The sequence below is a fragment of the Aethina tumida genome, chromosome 1 (assembly GCF_024364675.1).
Source record: "Aethina tumida isolate Nest 87 chromosome 1, icAetTumi1.1, whole genome shotgun sequence".
Taxonomy (NCBI): Eukaryota; Metazoa; Arthropoda; class Insecta; order Coleoptera; family Nitidulidae; genus Aethina; species Aethina tumida.
In genome coordinates, this window is record NC_065435.1 from 54,118,402 (window position 1) to 54,144,120 (window position 25,719).

General features: G+C 28.9%; 3 protein-coding genes across 4 annotated transcripts in view; 1 reads left to right on the forward strand and 2 right to left on the reverse strand.

Moving 5' to 3' along the window:
* LOC109594831 (leptin receptor gene-related protein) overlaps nt 1-25,719 on the reverse strand; it is a 133,020-nt gene that overhangs the window by 84,167 nt on the left and 23,134 nt on the right. The gene's annotated exons all lie outside the window — the stretch shown is intronic.
* The window catches only part of LOC109594834 (receptor-type tyrosine-protein phosphatase kappa), a 98,355-nt gene that overhangs the window by 66,910 nt on the left and 5,726 nt on the right, over nt 1-25,719 (reverse strand). For both annotated transcript variants that reach the window (XM_049965260.1, XM_049965253.1), the window contains exon 2: nt 9,370-9,617. In XM_049965260.1, the coding sequence (XP_049821217.1) occupies nt 9,370-9,586 (217 nt within the window). In that variant the 5' untranslated portion in view covers nt 9,587-9,617. The remainder of the gene's footprint in view (nt 1-9,369; nt 9,618-25,719) is intronic.
* Nucleotides 23,191-25,385, forward strand: LOC109594835 (putative leucine-rich repeat-containing protein DDB_G0290503). Its single transcript, XM_049965281.1, has 8 exons — nt 23,191-23,359; nt 23,419-23,606; nt 23,664-23,834; nt 23,888-24,028; nt 24,099-24,173; nt 24,285-24,362; nt 24,411-25,130; nt 25,182-25,385. Exons 1-8 carry the CDS (start codon nt 23,299-23,301, stop codon nt 25,254-25,256), a joined length of 1,509 nt encoding a protein of 502 aa, XP_049821238.1. The 5' UTR covers nt 23,191-23,298; the 3' UTR covers nt 25,257-25,385.

Here is a 25,719-nt window from a genome sequence, read left to right on the forward strand (position 1 = left end):
CTAAAACATACTGTAACAATGTCATGAGTCGTTTATAAAAATTTTTTGGAATATCTCGATAAGTATTCATTTTAGCTGCTATTTTTTGAAATACTTAAAATTCTACAAAGATAGGTTCAGAATTTTTCGTAGATTTCTAAAATGCAATAATATATTAGAATTATATTTGAAGCAACAAAATTAATATTACTGTATGGTTTCAAACAAAATTTCGTATTAGTATCTCTTTCAGTTCTCTATAAACTATGAGATCGTCTTCCATCTTATGTCTTGTCTGTGTAAAAATTAACCTATAAGGAATATTGGTGTTTTTATCAGTTAAATTTTTACTCCACCGTATATGCTTTCAATTGTCTAAAAGCATTTAAGTTTAAATTTCCTTGTATTGATTAAGCGAAATTATACTAATGAAAACTTCAATTTCGTTTTAAATTAAACGATTTATCAGAATCTCGAGATAAACATAAAGGACAATAAATAAATAATTAAGAAATTATTAGATAAATTAGCAAAAGCTTATTATTATATTTTACTATTGGATAATAATAATTAAAGACAATGTTAATCATTACAATTTTATATTTATTCAAAACTATTTCAATCTTCTATTATCTAAAAATTTAAAAATTGTGTCATATGATTATTAAAAAAATAGTTGTACCCACATCGTACTGGACACATGTCAACTTTTTGGCAGCATTTAGTTAGACGTACAAAATTTTATTCTTTATTCTAACACGATATATTATTCAATTGAAAAAAAAGTATGAAAATATTAAAATTTCAATGTCCTTGTATTGATTACACTATAATACTAATAAATTGTTAATAATTTTAGCAGTACACCTAGGTACAAAACCATTGTACTATTGTATTATTTTTGCTTAAATTATATTTTTATACTATTTTAAATATATATAGTTGGGCAAACTACTTTTCCGTTAAAAATCTCAAATTAACCAATTTTGAGGTGTGTTTTGGATCGTTGGCGTGTTCAAAGATATGCCGTATAGGCATTTTTTGAAACGAATACGGCTCCATAACATTACCAACTATAAACGAACCAATCCTTTATGCCCTCTATACAGTGAATTGGACAAATCGTTCACCTTTCGGACATCGATATTAACAATATTATCACTGTTAAACAGGTTAAATTTGGATTCGTCACTTCGTCATTTTAGTCTGGCTACGTCGTTCTTCTTTCGTAGAAGTGGCCTATAATTTTTTAAGCCATAATCCAAAAGTCTTCCACGTATAATCCTAGCAGAAATCTCGAGATGGCCCAGATGGGTTCATAACAGACGAAATTTGAGCCGATGATAAGAATGGTCCTCAGCAATATGCACAATTTTTTTGTCCTTACTTTGGGTGGTTTTTCGTGGAGATTTACCAGGTCCTAATATGCCACTGACTCTATATTCACGAATTATTCGCAAAACAGTGTTGGACCTTAACTCCAAACGCTTTGAAATTTCCACTTGCTTCACACCTCTTTTATAAATATCTAAGATTTTGTTACGCAACACCACACCAACAAATTTGCCTTTATCCATCTTAACGAGGTTATTAAAACACTCAGGCGTATAAACGAAGGGTTAAAACACTTATTTCGCCTTAAACATTACATTTTCTTAAAAAATCCAAATTTTATGTCCAACCAAAAAAATTAAATTTCATACATTTCTTGGTGTGTTTAAGGCCAATATGATATTATTACCTAAATATAAAAAACTAAGAAATAACAGGTATTATATCCAATACTGTATGTGAAATAATACTAATTAAAACTTTTGATTTCGTTTAAATTAATCGATTTACCACAATTTCGATAAGATAAAAAGTAATAAATTAATAATTAAGAAATTATCAGATAAGTTAGCAAAAGCTTATTATTACGTTTTAACATTAAAATAAGTACAAAGTATAAGTCATTTTAATTGTGAATATATCAATAAGGTCATTTATGTGTTTTAATTTACTTAGAGATTTAAAAAAAAGTAAAAAAATTAAGGACAATTTTAATCATTACAATTTTATGAACTGTTTATAAGATTATTAAAAAAAATACATGGCACTGGACAATTTGGTATATAATAATCAACATTCTGGCAAAGTTTTACACGATTTTTATTGGAGGACAATATCTATTCCCATTCAAAAATTATCAGTTATATTTTTATCATTTCACAGTATTGAATATCCCTGTACTGATTATGCGAAATGATACTAATTAAAACTTTAATTCCGTTTTAAATTACACGACCGGAATCTCAGTAAACCGAAAGGGAATAACTAAATAATTAAGGGATCATCAGATAAATTAGCAATTAAGACAACTATAAAGTATACTAACCTTTTTGAATTATGAATACGAATAAATTAATTCACGTGTTCACTTAATTTTAGATTCAAGTAAAATAATTGACAAGACAATTTTAATCATTACGATTTATTCAAAACTATTTTAGTTTCGGGGAAGATATAAATCGCAAAAACGTACATGCGTATATCGAAAAGTTTTTTGTTTACGTGTGCACTATAAATACCATCGCAGCTTAACGTGAACTTCCTCATTAAACGTGATAATAACCCCGCAACACAAAGACAAAAGGTATCTGGATCCTCAAAGACGCGTTCGATGCATTTAATGCCGTTCCCATCATCCCCCGTTTCTTTCCGCATCCCCGCCGATCTCAGGTGAAAGCGACAGATTAATTAGAACAAGTGCGTCTCTCCGCTCCTCCGCCAGATTTTAGGTAGACGCGCGAACTAATTTTAGCACCCGACCAGTGGCGGGCTAATTAAGCATGGTGGCCGTTTGTTGGAGTCGCAACTGACCTTGCCGTGCCGACACCCGACGTGCCGTTCGATCAAAACTGATGTGGTTACGCGATTTACGATGGAAAAAAAATGATGCAATTTAATTTCGTCTGATGGATGCTCGGCATGTTTTTTTCGCATCGCTCGCTTAATATTGTGCCGGAGCCGGTGTTAAGTGATTGGAATGTTTCGGAAATAACGGATAAAAAGTCCCCGAATCAGAATTGATTTGTTCGTAAAATTCGCCTAAGAACTCCATTTCGAAACAGTTAAATACGAATTTAGAAGTAATTTCGGAATTGCTGATGTAATACAATAATCTGGTTAATTGGGTATTAACGGGAATCTTCAAACTATTAATAGATACATAATGATATAGATGGATAGTTTATCGTCAAATAAATGTTACACGACATGTCAAAATATACATAAATGTGAAGTACAAAATATGGTTTAAAATAAATTTTAAAATTTGGCAATTCTGAAGGAAAAAAATCAAAAGAAACAGTCAATTGTAGCAGATATTCAAAGATTGGAAATGTTCTTCCGAAGAAGAAAAGTTTCACTTTTAAGAATTGTTCTTATGCTGAAAGTCTTAATGTTTTCAGATATTTTATTGAACATTTTTGTGACTCAATAGTTATCCAAGTGTTGTATGAGTTTCTTGTTATGGTATGGAATCTATGCTTCGATATCTTGTATTGACATTATAGAACTTCCCATTTTTGAAAAACCTAATTACTTTAATACAATCTTTTTTTTTTGTCTAACTTATTAGAACTAGGGTTTCTTTTCGTTGTACGACGGCAACCCAAGAATAATAAATGAATGACCAAATGATATAAGCACAGCAGGAATGATGTTTTGCTCCAGTAGAAAAGACAAAGTTTTGAGTAGATTCATAATAATAGATGATATGGGGTTGCACCATTTCCCAAATGAAATCAAAACAATGGACCAAAAGAAGAAATCGGATCCTGATAAGATTCGTGATAGCGTCTGCTTTTTAGTATAACCTAGGATAGTTTTCATTGATTATCTTCAAAAAGAACGGTGAGTATTATGCAAATTTACTGAAGCCTTTGGATGATCAAGTTATGAAAATAGTGAGAGTGAATAAAATGAAGAAGTTAAAGTTCGAAACGCATCCTCAGCCATCCATTTCGCCAGATTTTAGAACTGTTGGACTATTTTCTATTTCCATACTTCTCCGAATCAGAATTGATTTGGTCGTAAAATTCGCCTAAGAACTCCATTTCGAAGCAGTTAAATACAAATTTAGAACTAATTTCGGAATGGCTGATGTAATACAATAATCTGGTTAATTGGGTACTAACGGGAATCTTCAAATTATTAATAAATAGATATAGTTTATCGTCACATAAATGTTACACAACATGTCAAAATACATGAATGTGAAGTACAAAATATGGTTTAAAATAAATTTTAAAATTTAGCAATTCTGAAGGACAAAAATCAAAAGAAACAGTCAGTTGTAGCAGATATTCAAAGATTGGAAATGTTCTTCCGAAGAAGAAAAGTTTCACTTTTAAAAATTGTTCTTATGCTGAAAGTCTTAATGTTTTCGGATATTTTATTGAACATTTTTGTGGCTCAGTAGTTATTCAAGTGTTGGATGAGTTTCTTGTTATGGTATGGAATCTATGCTTCGATATCTTGTATTGACATTATAGAACTTCCCATTTTTGAAAAATACAATTACTTTACTGCAATCATTTTTTTTTTTGTCTAACTTATTAGAACTAGGGCTTCTTTTCGTTGTACGACGGCAACCCAAGAATAATAAATGAATGATCAAATGATATAAGCACAGCAGGAATGGTGTTTTGCTCCAGTAGAAAAGACAAAGTTTTGAGTAGATTCATAACAATAGATGATATGGGGTTGCACCATTTCCCAAATGAAATCAAAACAATGGACCAAAAGAAGAAATCGGATCCAGATAAGATTCGTGATAGCGTCTGCTTTTTAGTATAACCTAGGATAGTTTTCATTGATTATCTTCAAAAAGAACGGTGAGTATTATGCAAATTTACTGAAGCCTTTGGATGATCAAGTTATGAAAATAGTGAGAGTGAATAAAATGAAGAAGTTAAAGTTCGAAACGCATCCTCAGCCATCCATTTCGCCAGATTTTAGAACTGTTGGACTATTTTCTATTTCCATACTTGAAAGCTTGGCGGTAAAATATTTCTCGACAGCAAGTAGGTGGAGTTTGTGGTTGATGGTTATATTGACGAGCTCGACCTTTCCAACAATAAACAGAGTATTAAAAATAGATAAATATAGAATTTTTCCAATTATCTCTTTTGTTTTCTTTTGGATACTCTTGCTTAACAGTTATTTTCTAAAAACTTAATCATTCTCTGCTTCGGTATTATTTCGAATAGATTTGAAAGGCTTAGTAACAATGAAATTGGCACGAAATTAGTCTATTTTAAGTTTCGCAGAAAAGTAGCTTTTCTTGAAATATTCAATGACAATCTTGGTAAAGTTTATCTGAGATGCCACTATTATTTTATGTCTTAATTACGTTATTTATCATGCATTATTCCATTAATTTACAAGCTTTCATCCTTTATACTCTTAACGTTGGTTAAAATTAATTACAGACTTGCCAGCATGACAATAATTCTCTTCATTATGTCTCATGTCTGTTAATTAGTTTACAATGATTCAATTACGTAATATCATAATTTTTAACCTCCAATTGAAATATAATCTTATATTATTACAGTGTAACAAAATCTTAATTTTATATCACGATATAATTAAAGCGAATAATTTAACGTTATATCGTAAAATCCTTGGTTTTAACGGAGCAGTGATATAAAACACAATGTTAAAGTGGTAAAATTTCCTGAAATTGCATTTTTATGGGTACATTATTTTGCTGGTAATTAGATAGCTGATTATGTTTTAAATCGTTAATAAAACGAGATCGTAATTTCTTGTTTTAAAAATGGTGGATGCGATTTTTATTAGTTATCCCCGTACTTATTAAAAGGTTACAATTTGTGTTTAGTCTGAACTAGTTTCTGAGATTAATCGTGACTTTGGCCACAAGTTTAATACGTTCTCATAGAGAAGATTCATGTGGAGGACAGTTTCAGGACACATTCAAACTTTCTCCATTGTAACTTTAAATTAACATTAAAATACTTCAAATATTGTTTTCGTTTCTTAATGAAATTTTTTAGTTCCAATTTCGTCAGTCAAATAACTTGACATGCATGTTGTCCGTTAAGAAGGAAAGATTTACTGCCAAAATGCCATAATTCTATTTTTATTATTAGTATTTTTAATCTCTTTCGAGAAAGAGATCACGTCAGTATGAATTTTAATTTCGAAAATATAAGGATCTTCAAACAAAGGTAAAAATTTAATTTGTCGTTATGAAAAATGAACTGATTTTATGAGATGCAACGTTCATTTTCCGTACGAACGACACAATTGATTCCAGTAACCTTCAAATATATTTTTTCCTTAAACAGATATTTCCGACAAAACAACATCAATAAATAAGAGACTTTTAAAATGGCGAGTTATTAAATTTAACGGTTCCCAAACTGTATTTCCGGTAACATTAATTTTCAATCTCGGTTACTTCTATCTACTGTAACTGCCGAAAGTGGGGGGTAGTTTTCCTGAATTCAGTTGCAGGCACTGCATAGCAACTGCTTTTAGTTCCCGCCGCCACGTGTATCTAAATTACTGTACAGGACCGGCCCAGGAATCTGGGTTAATTGAAATTCGAAAACAGCTTAAATCTTTTATACAAATTTCACAATTAAAAATAAAACCTAGCATTTTAAATGCGAATTTGTGGACACACCCTCAACCATAAAGTGGTCAAATAAAATTAATACTATTGAACAACAAACAAGTTACATATTTATGTGTTTGTGTTTAGAGAGCTTAGTTCATATTATAAAACACTTATTGGACACACACATTAATTGTAACATACATATAAAATATTACACCAATAAAATTATAGTAAATTTATTAATTTAATACACAGGAAGTCCCGAATTGGTTAATTTTGGCAGTAACGAATATTTACAGATATTAATATAATTAAAAATTATTATCGAAATCTTAAAAATATTTTAATATATAATATTAAATATTTTTTAGATAATATAATATATGAGTAAAAATGCGCATATATTAAGTTTGTAATAAAAATTTTCGAAATCTTCCAAATACCAGTTTTAATAGATACTTCATAAATGGTTAGATATATTAAAATGAGGTTTGTGACAACCAATGTTTTAAAAAATTGAATCTTAAGTCAATTTTTGTTCATTTAGTCTATAATACTCATAACAGCCAAAATTAACCTATCTCGCAATATGTGATCATCATGAGATATCACAAAACTGTTCATAATAGAATCGATATGAAAAAAAATTGTTTTTACATAAAGTGTGATCTATTCAAGATGGAAACTTTTATTTATTAATCGACTTTAGTCAATTATAGCTCAAAAATACAATATAAAGTTATTTTCTATATCATGTATTATAACCAATTTTTCAGTAATAAAAAAATATATATTGCCTATTAATAAGTCTGTGGCTATTCTTCTAATTGATTTAGTTTTTTTTATTAACTGGACCATTGAATTTACTGTTTAATGTATATTGTATCAAAATTATTGTTTTAGTATTATAGTTTTTACGACGGAACGATGACATTTATCTTTGGAAGACACGAATCAAGTAGTGGGATAGTTTCAAACAAAGGTTGCTGCCCTCCTATCACTAGAGGTAATCACGGGGCAAGATTTGAATGGGGTGAAGACTTTCTAAACCAAACCCCGATTTGGTTTTCATGTAGATTCTCGTAAAACGAAGAAAATATTAAAATTTATGACGTTTGAGACACGTCCAGGAAGTTTGTACATACAATACGAAAAATGTTTGATCCATCTGAATCTTGAAAGAGACAACATGAACAATTAAAACAGAGTAGATGTGGGACATACTGTAAAGAAGAACTCCAGAAGTGATTTAGAATGGATTCATTCACCTCAAAATTATATTATTATGCTAAACAGATGTAGACCAGTTTTAAACAATTATGGGGGACATATACTTTAATAAAAATTATTTTTTTACTAATTTATGGGAATAAACTTTTTTATATTTTAAATTTAATAAACATTTTTCACTGTAATTTAGTTTAAAAAAAAAACATATAATATTAAAATTCGTTTTTTTGCCTAAAGGTCTGAAACAAAACTAAAAGGTTAAAAAATCGGAAATTAAACGCTCTACTTTTGGTTAATCGGTTATACTAACCATTTAGAAGATATTTATTTAAAATACTTATTAAAAAAACTATTAAAATCAGTACGCACTGGGATTCAATTACGAGTATCTTCTAAATGGTTAGAGTAATCGATTAACCACAGAAGACCTTTTTTGTAGATTGTGTAATTGTCTACGAAAATATATATTGAGCATTTTATTATATTTATTTATCCACAAGTTATAAAATTTAGAATAAAAAAGAAATTTTTGTGATATTCTTCAAACTTTGACCTTCGATATCCTCTAAATGATAAGAGTTATGAAATAATTGTGACATACTTTTTTGTAGAGAATTCAATTTCCTACAAAAAAATGTAAACTTTTGGTTAATCGGTTATACTAACCATTTAGAAGATATTTATTTAAAATATTGATTAAAAAAACTATTAAAATCAGTACGCACTGGGATTCGATTATGAATATCTTCTATATATATATATATATATATATATATATATATATATATTGATTTTATTATATTTACTTATCTACAAGTTATAAAATTTAGAATAAAAAAGAAATTTTTTTTTATATATATATATATATATATATATATATATATATATATATATATATATATATATATATATATATATATATATATATAAAAATTATATATATATATTGATTTTATTATATTTACTTATCTACAAGTTATAAAATTTATCTACAAGTTATAAAATTTAGAATAAAAAAGAAATTTTTGTGATATTCTTCAAACTTTGACCTTCAATATCTTCTAAATGATAAGAGTTATGAAATAATTGAGACGTACTTTTTTGTAGAGAATTCAATTTCCTACCAAAAAATATAAATGGACAGAAGAAAAAATGGAAAACTGAGATGAGGAGGACCTTCCTATTGAAATTAAGAGTTAAAAAATAGTCGACTTTTTGTCGATTTTTTTGGCCCACTATAATGTGTATATCAGTATTAAATTATCAGTGATGTTTTCTTTTTTTTGACAGTTTATGTCTAGTTTAGTTTAACAGGTGAAATAAATGTTTTAGAAGAATATTTAACACAACTAGAAAAATTCAATGAAAAACAATTTCTTCATAATTAATTTTTTTCATTTTTTAACAGCAAGAAACTTTATAGTAGACTATTATTAATAAAAAAGTTTAATAAGTTTCCACCTTAAATGAACCACAGCAATAATAAATATATCACGGTTATTCGGGTATTATAAATTGAAACTTACCATTGTTGAATATACTGGTGGGCAATAATCCGGTGTTCAGCATGGTTAATTTAATAGTGTTGGGAATAGATACCAAAGAAGAGGTACCGGCGCTGATGTGCCTCTTCTTCCTCGGTTTGTCGACATCGTTATACCTGGGCGTCGATCTCGACCGGTGCTTCTTCCTGATAGTTCCCGACGAATGTTCCTTGTGCTTAGTCTCTGGCTCACTTGACATTGTCACACGAAATCCCACGTAGACACCACGTCTGCAACAAAAGTGACATGTGATATGCGAAACGGAATAGGAAAACGAGATGTTTCGACGCCAGTGTTTCATTCTAGGTAAAATGTATATCTCGTATCGGAGAACGTCGATGTTCTCGCTACCGTATCTGCTCAATCAAAAAAAACAAAACTAATAAGAGCCCGGTGACAGAATAGGAATAACATCGCATAAATCCTGAAACATTTCAGAAAAGTGGGTCACCACACGCCGATAAAAATCTGCATGAGAATCCAATAACGTTTCAGCTCGTACGCAGTCACCACACACAAAACTTGTTTTCATTACACTTGACGTGTCTTTTGATGTCAGGGGGCTTTTCATCAAAATGCAATTTATGAACGATAATGAAGGGTGTTCGACATTAAAAAATCTAATTTCTTTATTGTACGGTTCGAAAATCAAAATGATAGTGGTGTTGGAAAACAATAACTATTATGAATACGTGAATAGTAATTTGATGTATTAATTCATATTGAATTGGCCTTTGGTGTTAAGAGTTAAAAAATGCATTACTTAAGAAAAAGTAATTTATGTAATACTTGTTTTTCTTAATTAATATAATAAATGTTGGATAAATGAGGGAAAAAATGCCATTTAATCTGTCCAAATTCTATTTTTGAAATGACCTCCAATATGGCTTTATATTTATTGTCTAACATAGTTTTCAAATTTTTATTCGAAATTGATTATTAAATGTTTGCTTTATAATTTATAAAAAATCTAATGCTGTACAGGGTATCTGTTTAAGAAAAAAGTAATATTAAAATGATGGATATTGGATGAACAGAACATTAACTCCAGTATGAGTGAATAAATAATTGCTGTGACGTTAAAACTCTTTTTGGAAACTCTTTAAATTAAATAAGTAAAAATATTATTCCATTTTCTCAAGAATTTTGACCAGACTTTGTTTTTGTAGACGGCAATGGGGTGACTATGTACATAATAGTATTAATTATCTCATCAATTTATCAAAAATATTGAACCATATTAGTTAAAGAAAATTTAATATTGTATATCACAAATCATCACAAATCACAAATTTTTTTAATAGCTTATTTTTCCCCAATCGGTTTAAAAGCAAATTCCATTATGGTTTCATTTAAAATAAAAAATGGTACAAATTATTTCAAAATTTTAAGAATATATATTTTTTGAATTAATTACTACGTAAAAATGTACATTTAGCAAATTTTAAGGAAATATTTTTTGACCTAATATGTTACTATTATATTACACAAAAAAGTGTCTGCAGAAATCTAGAAAATGTCATATTAGTAAAAATTTTCGGAACAATTTGAGATATCTAAATACAGCTTATAATAAAACATTTAAATTGAACTTTGGATACTCAGCTTTTCTCTATCGGGCATGGAACTACTCATAGTTAATTAATTAGTTCATTTGGGTCACCTTGGATAAGTTCTTTAACTAAAAATTACAAAAAAAATATTACTTTGCAAAATTAATATCAGAAAATAAAAATGTAATTATTGTATAAGATTTAAATACAATTTTTGTTGACCAGATTAAATGAAATCAAATTGCGTATTTTGGATAGTTTATTATTTTTTCTTTTAGTTTAAAAACTAATTCCATTATTAAAATGAAAAATGGTACAAATTATCTCAAATTTAGGACATATATTTTTTGAATTAATTACTACGTAATTGTATATTTAGAAAGTTTTAAGAAAATATTTTTTGAGCTAATATACTATTATTATATTACATTATTAAAAGTGTCCGTAATTTTTTTTTGCGTTAGTAAAATAAATAAATAAATAAATAATAAATAAACAAACAAACACATAAATTAATAAATTAAATAAATAAATAAGTTATTAGACTTTTTCGAAATTTAGAAAATGTCAGTTTTAGTAAAAATTTCCGAATTTGAGATATCTAATTCTAATTTACGATAAAATATTTAAACTTTAGATAATCAGCTTTCCTCCATCTGGCCTAGAAACTCTCCTTATAATTGATTTGAGGCACCCTGGATAAAACGTAATTATTCTATAATACACAAGTATTAAATAATAAAATTTATGTTGGTCCAGATTAAATAAAATCAAATGTAAGTAAATAAATAAACTCAAAAGTATAGTAACACGCAGTTAATTCGTGTTCAATAGGATACGCGTTGATAATGTCATCTATAAAAGCACTAATCAAGCCGGAGCCAAGATTCGAGACGAATTGCTCATAACGAATTTATATATTAAATGGAATGTGGATAATGAAACGCTGAATGCTATCGGAACATAAATAACATAAGCAATAATTCGTTTGCAAAGTGTGGTCGTAATTTATGAAATTATGTCTCTCCAGACGATTACCGAAAATAATGAGAAAAACATCGGTCACCTAGAACGCGACGTGAGTTACAAGTTTCACGTTGAATCTTTTAAAAAGGAAAAACGCTTGTCTCTCCCCCGTCGATTATTTTCCGTCTCGACACGTTCCCACAATAAACCGGCTCCGCCATATGTGAAATTAAATTATCTCATATAGAATAAATTTCAGCTAGGAAGCACGGAATTATTTTCACGAATGTCAAGGCAACAAGATTCTGCATTTCACGGGCTCGAGCGCGATTTTAAGCTTACAAGTTGAGTCGGTTGTCATGCGGAAAATTCAATAATCCTCATCTCAGCACTGTCACATCGAAACTATATAATGTGTGCATCTACATAATTATGTTGTCGTTTGTGTTCGTGTTTCGGTTGTTGTTTCGTTTCACAAACATTTTATTGTTTTAGTGCTTTGAACTATACGTACGCGTACCATACTTAACATGCCGTCAATTTAAAAATTCATATTTTGTTGTTCACTTTTATCTTAAAGCAAACATAAATTTTTATTCAATTCTATGAAATTTGATCTGCTATACGAGGTAATTTACGTTTTTGATTTAACATTTATTTGAATAAATTATTTAAAAACGTATTATTTAAAAACTAACTAAAAATATTTAGTTTTTATTTTTCTGTATTTAAAACATTTTTTGTATGAATTCAAAAATCAACTTAAAACAACAGAAAGAACATGCTGATTGATTTTTATTGAAGATGAATAACGTCAAAATCTTCCTGAAACGTTAACCATTAAAAAGAACCTTCATGCAACAAAATTCATAAAAAAGTTGAAGAAGGGATTCCACATAAATTAAGTGCGTACAATTGCCAATTAACTCCTTGCACGCAACGCAAATGAGCCTTTTTATGATCGTATTGTTACAAGCGATAAAAATGGGTTAATTAAGACAATTCTCGTCGGTCTGGGCAATGGATTGAAACTAGTAAATCTAGTGGTACAATATTTAAAAAAATCTTCATCCAAAAACGATTATATCTGACTGTATGGCAAATTTTATATATTGGCTACACACCTAATAGCCAAACGACTATTGGAATTATCTACTTCTCGCTAATTGATCAAGTTCAAAAACTTGATTTGAGCTTCTTTAGTCTGCTATTCATAGAGGTTTTAAAATGTTAAATAGGACCCAGACATATATTCCAAATATGTGTCCATATGATATAATTTATTTTTGCTCTGCCCTTGTTTTTTTACGTGACAAACTGTTTAATTCTCAGATTGATCTTTTTTTCTTTTCCAGGAGCCCAGAATTAATTTCTCGTGGCATTAATTTGATTATAGTAACTAATTATTAAGGTAAACATTAAGACGTATTTTATATTTACTTCTCCATTTATTGATCAATAGAAATTAACTTCTTTCAGTTTTGTAAAATGTAGAAAATTCAGTATTTTATATTAAAAAACTGTATCAGGTGACGAAATATATCACATCAGTTTCACATAAATAAGACAAATTGATTTGAGCATATTTTATGAAATAAATTAGTTGTTTTTTGAATTTAGAATTCAACAAATTCCGAAAACGAATAATGCATATTTATTAACACACTGTGACATATTTGTCATCAACTTAAATAAATCACTGAGTAAAATGTGAAAAATATATGAGAGTATTCCCACATACGATACTGACTTAACAGTTTAGTGTTCAGTTTAGTTTCATATTTATATATCATCAAAAATATATGTTTTAGATAATTTAGTATATCACTCATATATAATTTTGGAAAACTTTTTCAAAATATGGCGCTGATCAGAGTTTTTTTAAAAAAATGATATCTGGAAACTTAAATCAATTTTTAGGTGTGGAAATTATTAGTAATGGCCAAAATTACCCGTTTTGCAAGACCCTGTATAATTGAACTTGTACGTTGACAATTATGTTAATTGCAAGAATTAATACACTAAGTCACTATATGATATTCTAAGTAATGTTTGACATTTTAATTTGAACGACAGAACTAAAATTTTTCAGTAAATGTTCTTTTTACATAATTACTTTCATCTTAAATGTGTAACTAATTATTATGTGATAAGAAAATAAATGATTTAAAAATGTGTTTTTATGTCCTCAACCACGAAAATATTCTTAATGTTATTTTTAATAAAAAAGTTTCATATTAAATTGTTCAGTGTAGAAATTTGAAGAGTTCTGCATAGTTTAGTTTTGTACAGTTTGGTAAATATTCTTTTTGCCTCTAATTAAATTACTTTATAATTTCCAACATTCTTTTATCGTACCTTAAGGTCCAATTAATTAATTTTTTTTACACGCGTGGCGAAATGTAAAACGTTTACTTTTAAAAACAATTCTGAGTAAAATGAGTGAGACTAACCCGAACCGTGTAATGTTTTTATTAAATTTTTCACTATTCAAACATTTTGTTTACCTTCCGATTTAATTTTATCCTAAACTGGTTAACCTTTTGTTGTAACCGCCATAAATAAAGATACGAAAATACAGTAACGTTTCAGAACATAACAAACACAAAGCTCAAAATGAATTACCCTCGGGACTATACCTTAAAAACAGATTTTCTGGAGCTCAACTTTCGAGCACGCCACCGAATCCGAATTACTAAACAGGAATTAAAAACTTATTTATAATTAAATTCGTATTTACACACAGAATGTTTCGAATTGTGTCAAAATTCGTACGTATTCTTCGGGCAAATGAAAATTCGTATTCCCAACGTAAAATACATGTATACAGGAAATAGCAAATATTTAATCTATTTTAAAAATCGAGGGCGTTCCATTGACACAAATGAGACCAATTGCTAAAAACCATGCTTACTTAAGCTATATACAACGTTGACCTATTTAAACTAAGTAAGAAACGGTGCATCGGATGCTTTTCAAATAAACATCATTCTTTGAAGTGCAGTTCGAACACCGTTTTCTTTAATTAATTCAGAAAGCGCCGTGTTCAGAGAGAATACCTTCAATTTATATTCCGAAAACAAATTAAACGAACAGTTTATCTGTTGCAATTAACGTTAGTCCACTGAGTACATGATAATCGTCGTTTTCTCCGTGCCCTTTTGTAACGGAGCTTTAGCGAACCCGACGTTATTCTGGGTCGAGGGCGGAACTAAACTAGTGGTGTTGGCAAATACTCGAGTTGCTGTCCGTGGCAATACAGTCCCGAAGAACGTTAAAAGGCGAAAATCTCTTGTTTAACAAGTGAACTTGTTGCCAATTTGACCCCAGGCTTCCGCTTCACTTCACTTTGGCGCCCTTTTCCAACCGTAAATTTTTAAATAACGACCCGTTTTTGGCATAGTTTCAATAGAAATTTACGCGGATATTGTTATTTTAATTATTAAGTGGGCCGAGTTGTTTCCGTGTATTCTGGATGTTCTGAACCGTTGCAGTAGTTCTTTTTCTGGTACATAAACTATGAGAATAAATTTGGAATGCATGAAACTAAAATATACAACTTTTTGTCAAAATTCTATTCCCAAAATGAAGTTTACCGCCAATGCTATTTTTCTGGATGACTGGATAAATTTACTACAAAACCTTTTTTTGGAAAACAATATACAAGATGTCCCAAATTGGTTTATTTATAGAGACAAATTAAGTGACCACAACTCTTTTTAAACGTTGATTGCCGCTGTCGAAGAGTTCAAGAATTTAAAATCTTGAATATTTTAGACAGAACTTCTTTTTTTTAATGTGAACTGATAAAATAATATTAATTTTCTATTGTTATTTTATATAATATTATAAAAATTACTATATTCTTTTACATATATTTTTCTGAATTGAGCTGCATATAAATATAGCAACTTAAATTTTGAAAGATTTTTTGCATATTTTGGAGTCAAACGAACCCCCATCCAATAAACACCTTCTCACAATTCTTGAACTAATTTCAGCATTTCATGACACTTAAGTCAGTTTTTTTTATATGGACTGAAAATAGTCGTAACAGTTAAAACCAATCCCTTTGGGTCACAATCTATATATATATATATATATATATGTATTTTCAAACACGACATTAAAATTAGTTAAATCAAAAGAACAGTCCAATTTATTTTCTTAATACGAATGAAATTTAATGTTATATTTTTAATTAAAACAGAAAAACAAATTCTATCGCACAGTTTTGGTTCACTACCCCTAAAAACAGTTTCAACGTCAAAGTAATTATGTTATTTATTTAATAAAAAATATTTGAAATAATTTATTTCATGTAAAATATAAACAAATATTTTAAAAATAAAATAAAATTCACATATTAAAATATAACAACGTAGTTTTAGTAAATTTGTTGCCTTGAACTCCACCACGATAATATTATAATATATTTCATAGATACTTCATAAATGGTTAGAGATACCAAAATCCGGTAAATAGAAATCAAAGTTTAAAAAACATGAGCTCTGGACACTTACGTCAATTTGTTTTATATGTACCGAAAATACTCTGAATAGCTAAAACCAACACATTTGGGTCACTCTGTACATATAAGTATTTTCAAACATGACATTAAAATAAATTAAATCAAAGGAACTCTCCAATTTATTTTCTTGATACAAATAAAACAATTATTTAATGTTACATTTTTAATTGGAACAGAAAAAGGTATTCTATGGCACAGTTTTGGTTCTCTACCCCTGAAAATAGTTTTAACGTCAAAGTAATCATTTTATTTACAAGCCCAAAATAAAAAAAATATATAACATATTTTATTTCGTTTAAAATGTAACAAATACTTTACAAATAAAATAAAATTCACAAATTAAAATATAACAACGTAGTTTTAGTAAATTTGTTGTCTTGAACTCCACCACGATAATATTATAATATATTTCATAGATACTTCATAAATGGTTAGAGACACCAAAATCCGGTAAATAGAAATCAAAGTTTAAAAAACATGAGCTCTGGACACTTACGTCAATTTGTTTTATATGGACCGAAAATACTCCGAATAGCTAAAACCAACACATTTGGGTCACTCTGCACATATAAGTATTTTCAAACATGACATTAAAATAAATTAAATCAAAGGAACTCTCCAATTTATTTTCTTGATACGAATGGAACAATTATTTAATGTTACATTTTTAATTGGAACAGAAAAACATATTCTATGGCACAGTTTTGGTTCCCTACCCCTAAAAATAGTTTTAACTTCAAAGTAATCATTTTATTTACAAGCCCAAAATAAAAAATATATAACATATTTTATTTCATTTAAAATGTAACAAATACTTTACAAATAAAATAAAATTCACAAATTAAAATATAACAATGTAGTTTTAGTAAATTTGTTGTCTTGAACTCCACCTCGATAATATTAGAATATATTTTGTAGATATTTCATAAATAGTTACAGATACCAAAATCCGGTATATGGAAATCAAAGTTAAAAAACATGTTGTATGTTTAAGTCAATTTTTTATATGGACTTGAAATACTTCGAACAGCTGAAACCTGCCCATTTGTGTCACCCTGTACATATACGAAATTTTCAAACACAACATTAAAATTAATTAAATCAACGGAACTGTCCAATTTATTTTCTTGATACCAATGGAACAATTATTTAATGCCACATTTTTAATTGGAACAGAAAAATATATATGGCACAGTTTTGGTTCACTACCCCTAAAAACAGATTTACAAACTCAAATCAAATAAATATATGAGATAATTTATTTTGTTTAACATGAAAACAAATATATTACAAATAAAATAAAATTCGCAAATTAAAATATAACAATATAGTTTAAGAACATTTGTTGCCTTGATCTCCACCACGATAATATTATTCTCTTACATCATTTTTGCAGCATAACTAAATTTTGAACAAAAATCGTTAATTTAAATATATAATTATCTATTAATGAGTTATGCAACAAATATATTATTAAAATTAGTGTTCCTAAACAATGCTAGTCTAATTATGTTGTTTTCTATAGGCAAATAAAAATAGCGTCCTTGGTTGGAGACGCCTCCAAAATATATTTAGATGACAACGTTTTGCCAAATAAATTTTAAACCACATTAAATAGCACTAAATCAAAAGTGTATAATTAGGCGGCACAAGAAGTACGAAAGGGTGAAAGCAACACGAACAATTTACACAATATTTTCATCATTTATTTTTATTTTTCCTAAAATTGTTACTTTCACTCTTTATTTTTAGGATACATGTAGTAAAATAAATTTATATTAAATTAATTGATACGAGAGTCACAAAGTTTGTTATTTATTATAAAACAAATTTAAAAACATATATATAAATATCTTAAAATTCTACGACAATTGTTAATTATAAATACAAATAAATATTAGAAAATATTTTTTATTTTACTGATGAAACCAAAATATAACATGGCTGAAAAAGTTTTAATTATTATTTTTTCCAACCTATAAATAAACGACATTATGTTTTTGTTTTGGTTGGGGTTATAGTTTATAATGTAAATAAATGATTGTCTAATAATTATTTATAATTTTGAAATAATGTTTTACAAACGATCTAGATATATAACATGCATCGATGAATTTTCACTGGAATGTCTGCACGTAATACAAAAATTCAAGTGCTATTTTCGGTGGTTGCTGCGAAATTGGTGCCAATTTGAACATTGTCCGTTCATTCATAAACACGGCCACCTCATATTTCAGTATATAAATATGTGCGAAAAATATATATTTTGGAAGAATAATTGGTACGGTGACGTCTTTTGAATCTTTATATTTAGATGCAGTTTCACTTCCTCGGCCCACATGTAGGTACACAACATAACATAATCTGTGTCCGTTAATTTGCAATGTGATCGTTGATTTTTTTCTGATCGAGTGTTCTGAAAATGCACGAAAAATTAATGTTCATTCAATCAAATATGGCAACTTTTGCCAGAGATCCGGGTCAAGTATGTGATTTTGTGGTCAAGTGCAATTCGACTGTCCCATATTTTCTATTTTTGTGCCGCGGTATGGACGTTGGGACTATATATAAATTTATAACGAATGCATAAATATTGGACACGTATCACCATCCGTTCTGTTAATGGTCCGTAAGAAATTTTAATTATAAACGGCTCCATACTGTTTTGTGAAATGCGCAAACTTGACATAATTATATGCAATATTGGATTCCCCTACGCACTAATTGGGCTAAGTTTCTAACTATTTGTTCAGCCTCGTTAATATATACTAAATTATATATTGGTATCATATGAGAAATGGAAAATCGATTATATTGTTAAACATAACATGGGCATGGGCAAATTATATGTACTTAAAGTCGCCATAATAATAAATAATAATAATAATAATAATAATAATAATAATAATAATAATAATAATATCATAAAAAATATTACAATTTTATCGTTCTATTGAATGATTCTGTTATTCAACCACTCTCACTCTATTTATCTATCTAAAATACTGCATCAGACAAAATTGAACTTATCTGATTGACACGACAAACTATAATATAGACACTAAAAATTGAATTGCTTGCGAGAACTAAGACGTTAAGTCACTGAAGTTATACTCATATACTCTCGCTCATATGTAGAGCAACAAATTAAAAAACAATCATTTTATTAAAAGAATGATTCTTTTTAATTTGAACTAATTTTATATAATAATTATTTCCAAACATTCATACCACACCTTTATATATGGATATCTTTATGTACATAGTTTTTATATAACTTTTCATATCGATCAGGGTTCATAAGTAAATCAACCAAAGTTTATATTTAATACAGTTGAGAAATTCCTAGAGCTGTCCATTTATTGATACAAATTAAACAACAAATTGTAGAAAAGTTCAGGAATGGCGGAAAGCAGAGTAAAGTTGCAGTCGATTTAAATTTAAAGAAATCGATAATTTTAAGAACCATTTCCAATTTTAACAGAACGAACTAGTCATTTTTGCAAAAAATAGACTACTTTGGCAATGGAAAACAATTTTGTTTCCTGATGAAAGTCGGTTTCAATTATTCAAATCTGATGGCATTTCATGGGTGAGAAAACCAATTAATGAAAGGTATAATTCCAAGTATACTAGATCTACTGTGAACCATTGGTTTGGCATGGGCCCGCTTGTTAAGATAGACGAGATAATCGATCGATTCTTTTATCGTGACATTCTGGAGAATCATGATTCCATTTGCCGAAGATAACATGAGTTTAAGATAGACCTTCCAGCACGATAACGATCCGAAACACAAGTTAGTTAAAGAATGCTTCTCTTCACAAGGAGTACGTATAATGTCTTTGTCAGTACAAATCCCAGACGTCAATGCAATTCAAAATCTTTGGGATGAAATTGATAGGAAAATCCATACAAAAAGACTGTCAAATTTGATTGAACTCTACGAGAAAGTTCAAAATCAGTGGCAAGAAATATCGACGATTATATTGAAAAGCTACCGAAATCACTAGATATTAAGTGAAGGAGGGCTAAGTGTACGTAAGGTTGTTTTATTTTATAGTTGTTCTACTTTTGACCCTTGAATTTTTTTCAAATAAAATAAATAATTAACTAAACCCACTAATACACAATTATGTTGCCGTATTTTTGTTATCAAACATACATAACTGACAATAATATGGATATTTAAAATTTCTAAAGTTGCTCTACATATGAACGATACTGTATATACACGATCAAATTTAATGAAATCACCTAGTAATTACAAGAAACGGTGCTTCATTGGGAAAAAGGTATTACAATAAAAAGCTGTTTATACAAACATATTTTACTATAAAACTATACACATGCATTAAAACAAATTTTATACACGGTGTTAAAGTAGTCGATTTCTTAAAAAAAATCTAATAAAAGTCCAACAGAAAACGAGATAAAAAATGTTAAAGTTTGTAACAAACCTTACTCTACAAAAGCTGTTCAAAGTTTTTTCCATTGATCTACAAGCAAACTTGGGTCTTATCCCATTTCGTCACAGTAGTTCCAACGTTCCTCCTTGCTGCTGTTCCCGGAGACGCAGATTATAGGCAGCCGTTGTGATCCGTTCACGCAATTCACCGATAATTTGTACCGTACGGTATACTTCGGACGAAATAAAAAAAAAAACAGAAAAAAATTGTTTGGGTTGCAATAATTGAAAATATTAAGAAGTACATAAAAAAGTTCAAAAACAATGTTTATTACAACTTTAACATTTTTTATCTCGCTTTTTGTTGGACTTTTATTAGATTTCTTTTAAGAAATCGACTTATTATATAGAAGTGCATATCTGATTAAAAAGTTATGAAACACCCTGTACAAGGGAACACTAAAATTGACAATGTAGAAACAAATCTTGGCACGAATTTACATTTGTTATTAAAAAAAATGTTCGCTTTTTATTCACGATTAATTTTGTTTCATGAAAAACAATTCTGTCTTGTGAATACTAGGTGATTCCATATAAGTTTTGTTTTGCAATATTTTCTGAAATTTTATCTATCCATAAAAAAATCCTAATCAATTTTTTTTAAAAATGTTATAGCGGATCTCCATGATGATACTGAAAACAATTTTTATATGCACAGAATCTTTTTTCTATAAATATAAAAAAGTTTTGATCTCAAAAAGACTACAGTGTATACTGTTCAATAAATATTTTAATAAAATATTTATGAAATGGATAAATTTTATTATACATATTAAAATTGATCCAAATTAAATTATTTGTTTCAAATTGTGGGTCATAAAGGTAACGAAGTTGTTTAGATCCTAAGTAGTCTGCAGTGTATAATTTTCAACAATTATTTTAATAAAATATTTATGAAATGGGCAGATTTTATTATACATATTAAATTTGATCAAAATTAAATTGCTTGTTTCATAATGCATGTAATAAAAAATGTATGTGTTATAATTCAATGTGTAATTATTATCTGTTTATTTATTTAAGGAACAAAATTGTAAAACTACATAAAAAATGACTAAATATAATGATAAATTTTATTTTTTTCCGATTAGAAATATCAAATTTTTCAACAGTACAGTATTCCAGGAGGGTATGTAGTAATTAACCGATGTCGAACAGTTGGAATTTTTATTTCGGTTAAGATTCAATAGATGTGACGTCGTGCTGAGTGAAGCTTATTTTACGATGGCTTGTGGTTGTTCAGTGTCAGGTTTACGTGGTCAACATCACTGCCAAGTATTTTTGATATGAATTTTTTGAACGGTTTTTGCCAATTATTGCGTATCACAGTAATGAGGTATAATATAAAAAAATATAGAAAAATAGGTACCAATATATTAAATATACATAAATAATTGTTATAAATTACTCGTTTTTTTTTGTTGTTAAAAGTTATTCATCTTTATCCAAAATTATTAATAATATTAATAAAATTATGTAGTTGAACGGTTAATTTAAAATTAGAACGTGATAATAATTGTACAAATTAACACAGTTATTAATAATACTGTTGTGTTGTTTATATTGAAGACACAAATATTTTTTATTTGCTTATTTGAAGGGTATTTATCTTAATATTCTCATTAAATTTTCTCTTTCATTCGAAACATCTTTATAATAAATTTTTAAAATTGAGTAATATAGATTAAGTAACTGCTAACGTCATTTTTCCTCATGTACATTCTCGAACGTTAAGGAATAATAAAAATGTTGAACCGTCATCAACAATTGTTAGATCTTGTTTTGAGTAAATTTATTAAATTACATCTTATTTATTTATCAGAATTCGTGAATACTATTTTCATTATTTCATAAGGTAAAATAAAAATCATTTCTTGACGTCTTACAACTATTTTAAACGAAATGAATCAAAAGTTTGTCTGTGATAAGTATATGCAGTAGGGAGAAAATCAAATATTATTATTATTATTATTATTATTATTATTATTATTATTATTATTATTTTTGTTTTATACACTCATTGCATAGGTGTACATTAAATAATTCTCATTTCTTAAATACATCACAAATAAACGCTTATAAATCACATTTGTAAAAAAGATTTTTCATAAATTTCATATAATGATAGGTATCGTCCCTTTAAAACATATTATCGATACCCATTTACATTTAAAATTTAACAATGTACACGAGTAACCTATAGATAATAAAGACCTCTAATTTATACAAAGTGTCAATTTTGAAGTGTTAAGACATGTATCTGTCTAATTTATTACTCAATTTTACAAATGTAATCCATGCCTGTCAGACTTTCTACATTTTGAATTAAATTATTCTTCATTAGACACTTAAATTTATAGTTCATCCTCCAGGTGTTTGACGACGGGGTCGCCATGTCTCTTCGAATGGAGAGCGAGCCGGGGGAGAGTGGAAGCTCCACTACTCTTTGTAATGGTTATGACTTGAAGGTTAGGTTTGTATGTACTTTTGTTGACTTCGATATCCCTTTATAGACGTATCCAGTGAGAGGCTGAGTAAATGCACCTATGTAGATGAGGATAATTCAATTATATTGAAGAAGTATAACGAACAATACCGGCAACTAAAGAAAGAAAATTTTGATCTCAGACTCAGCATGTACTTGCTAGAAGAGGATCTCGCAAAATACAGGAAAATATTCATCAACCAGAAGCATGAAAATGTATGTTTTTGAATTTATGTTATATTAGACATTAATTTCATAGTACGTTCTTCTCAGGAGATAATTGAAGATCTCACTCGGCAATTAGATGAAAATAAAATTCTGCTTCGTAAAGCACATGAAGCAATAAATCAAAAAGATGACGACTATATAAGAAAATTGCATTATAAAGAAGAACAACTATGGCAATACAAAATTGAATCTGAAATATTGAAGATTCTATTAAGCGTAAGTAACAATACTAACTCTGACAAAGTCATAATGTTATGATTTTATTCAAGGAATTTCGTAATCAGGATAAAAACAAGCGTGAAATCAATAGCGCAGGTCTTCTTTTCAACTCTTTAGACCACTCAATTTCCCTTAATTCATCACTATCAAGACATGTATCATATTTAACACCCAGGAGGATAAGAACACATGTAGGTTTTTGCTATACTATTGCATAATACTTATTATTGTTGAATATGTTGATAAATTGTTATATTCCAGGAAGGGAAGTACTGCCGAACACCATACGCAAGTTTCTGTAATGTTCAGAGAGCACAGCAAAAGTGGGAAGAAAAGGTATGGTTAATTGCACATTTACATTAATTATATAAAAAAGAACTTGTCGATCAAGTTATTTACAATTTTAAGAGTTGTAACTCCACATGTTTGTACACACTTTTGTTTCAGTCAAATTTGAGGGCTAACAAAGGATCGAGGCAAATGGGTTCCGATAATCAAAAGAAACTTCAAGTGTTGGAACGAGAGGTACACTTTTTATGTTACTTTTCATATAACCTTTGTATTACGTTCCAGATCTCAACATTACAACAGTCAATGTATGAAAAAGATCATATCATCAATTCCCTAGAGAAGAATAATACGGAACTACATGATAAAATGTTGAAAGTGATCGATAACGCTGATATATTGGCCAAAGAACTGGATCACGTTAGTAAATTCTCCACAGACCAGATAAATTTGATCGGCGAGTTACAACAAAAAACAAAGTCACTGCATGTAGCCATGGAGGAGAATCAAAAGAAAACGGATCTAGAAAAACTTGAAAGCGACAAACAATTCGACGATCTCAAAGAACAACTCAACATCGTTGAAGACCGTCATTGTGACTCTTACGAACCGGTACCTCAATCGTCTACCGAAATTAAACCGTCGCAGGTTGAAAAGGAATCTGCGGAGACGTCACGTCAGAAATGTTACGAGGATCTGAAGGATAAAATTTTTGAAGTTAACAGCCTGACCAAGAAACTGGAAAAGTCCGAGTGCATTTCAGAAGCATTAGCCATGCAAATTGGGGAACTGAAAAATAGAGTGAAACTGCAGAAGGGCAATGCAGAGAAGGAACGCATACGAGCCAACAGCATCAAAAGCGAATATGATGGTCGTATCGTCAAGCTCGAAGAACGCATCACGAGTCTCGAAACTCGGAAGGATCGTTACAAACAAAAATTGCACGATACTGACGAAAGACTTAACGAAAAAATTACTGAAGTCATGCGCTTGCAGAAACTTAATGTAACTGCAGACGCCGTGGTATTTTTTAAATTGACTGTACATTTGTTCCAGGTCCGCGCAGAAATTCAAATTCGCGAGCTTCGCAAACAGCTTCAGAACCCTCACTACAGAGTTGTTGGCCTGTGAAAGGGATAATTGTACGTCACGGAGTAGGCTCCACGTTAAACTGAAGTCGCACTGGCTTTAGGCGTGGATTCTATATTTTTATACATAGTAGTTATTAGGACTTATTAATATACTTTATTTAAAAATATAGTTTCCGACTTTTTTCATATCGTCCTTGGAACCGAAACGTCCACCAATTTTACTTACGAAATAGAAAATATCGTCTCGTCAATCTGAAGTAAAACAAATATATACTGCGTGTAAAAAAACACCTAAATATAATTGATTTATTCCAAATTTTTTTAGAAAAAAATTAACCTGTTACAAAATAATAATTGATTCAAAAAATAAACAAAAATCTTGTGTCAGTAGCTAATAATGGGTCGGATCCCTTCTTTGATTAAGACACTCATTGACGAAACGTGGCATCTAATGAAATTATCGACATTTTCTTGTGGTATCTCATTCTAGCTGAATCCTTCGT

Coding starts and splice junctions, on each gene's coding strand:
- LOC109594835 (XM_049965281.1), top strand. CDS start 23,299: ATGTCTCTTCGAATGGAGAGCGAGCCGGGGGAGAGTGGAAGCTCCACT. Junction 23,360..23,418: donor CTCCACTACTCTTTGTAATG/GTTATGACTTGA, acceptor ATCCCTTTATAG/ACGTATCCAGTGAGAGGCTG. Junction 24,174..24,284: donor AGCAAAAGTGGGAAGAAAAG/GTATGGTTAATT, acceptor CTTTTGTTTCAG/TCAAATTTGAGGGCTAACAA.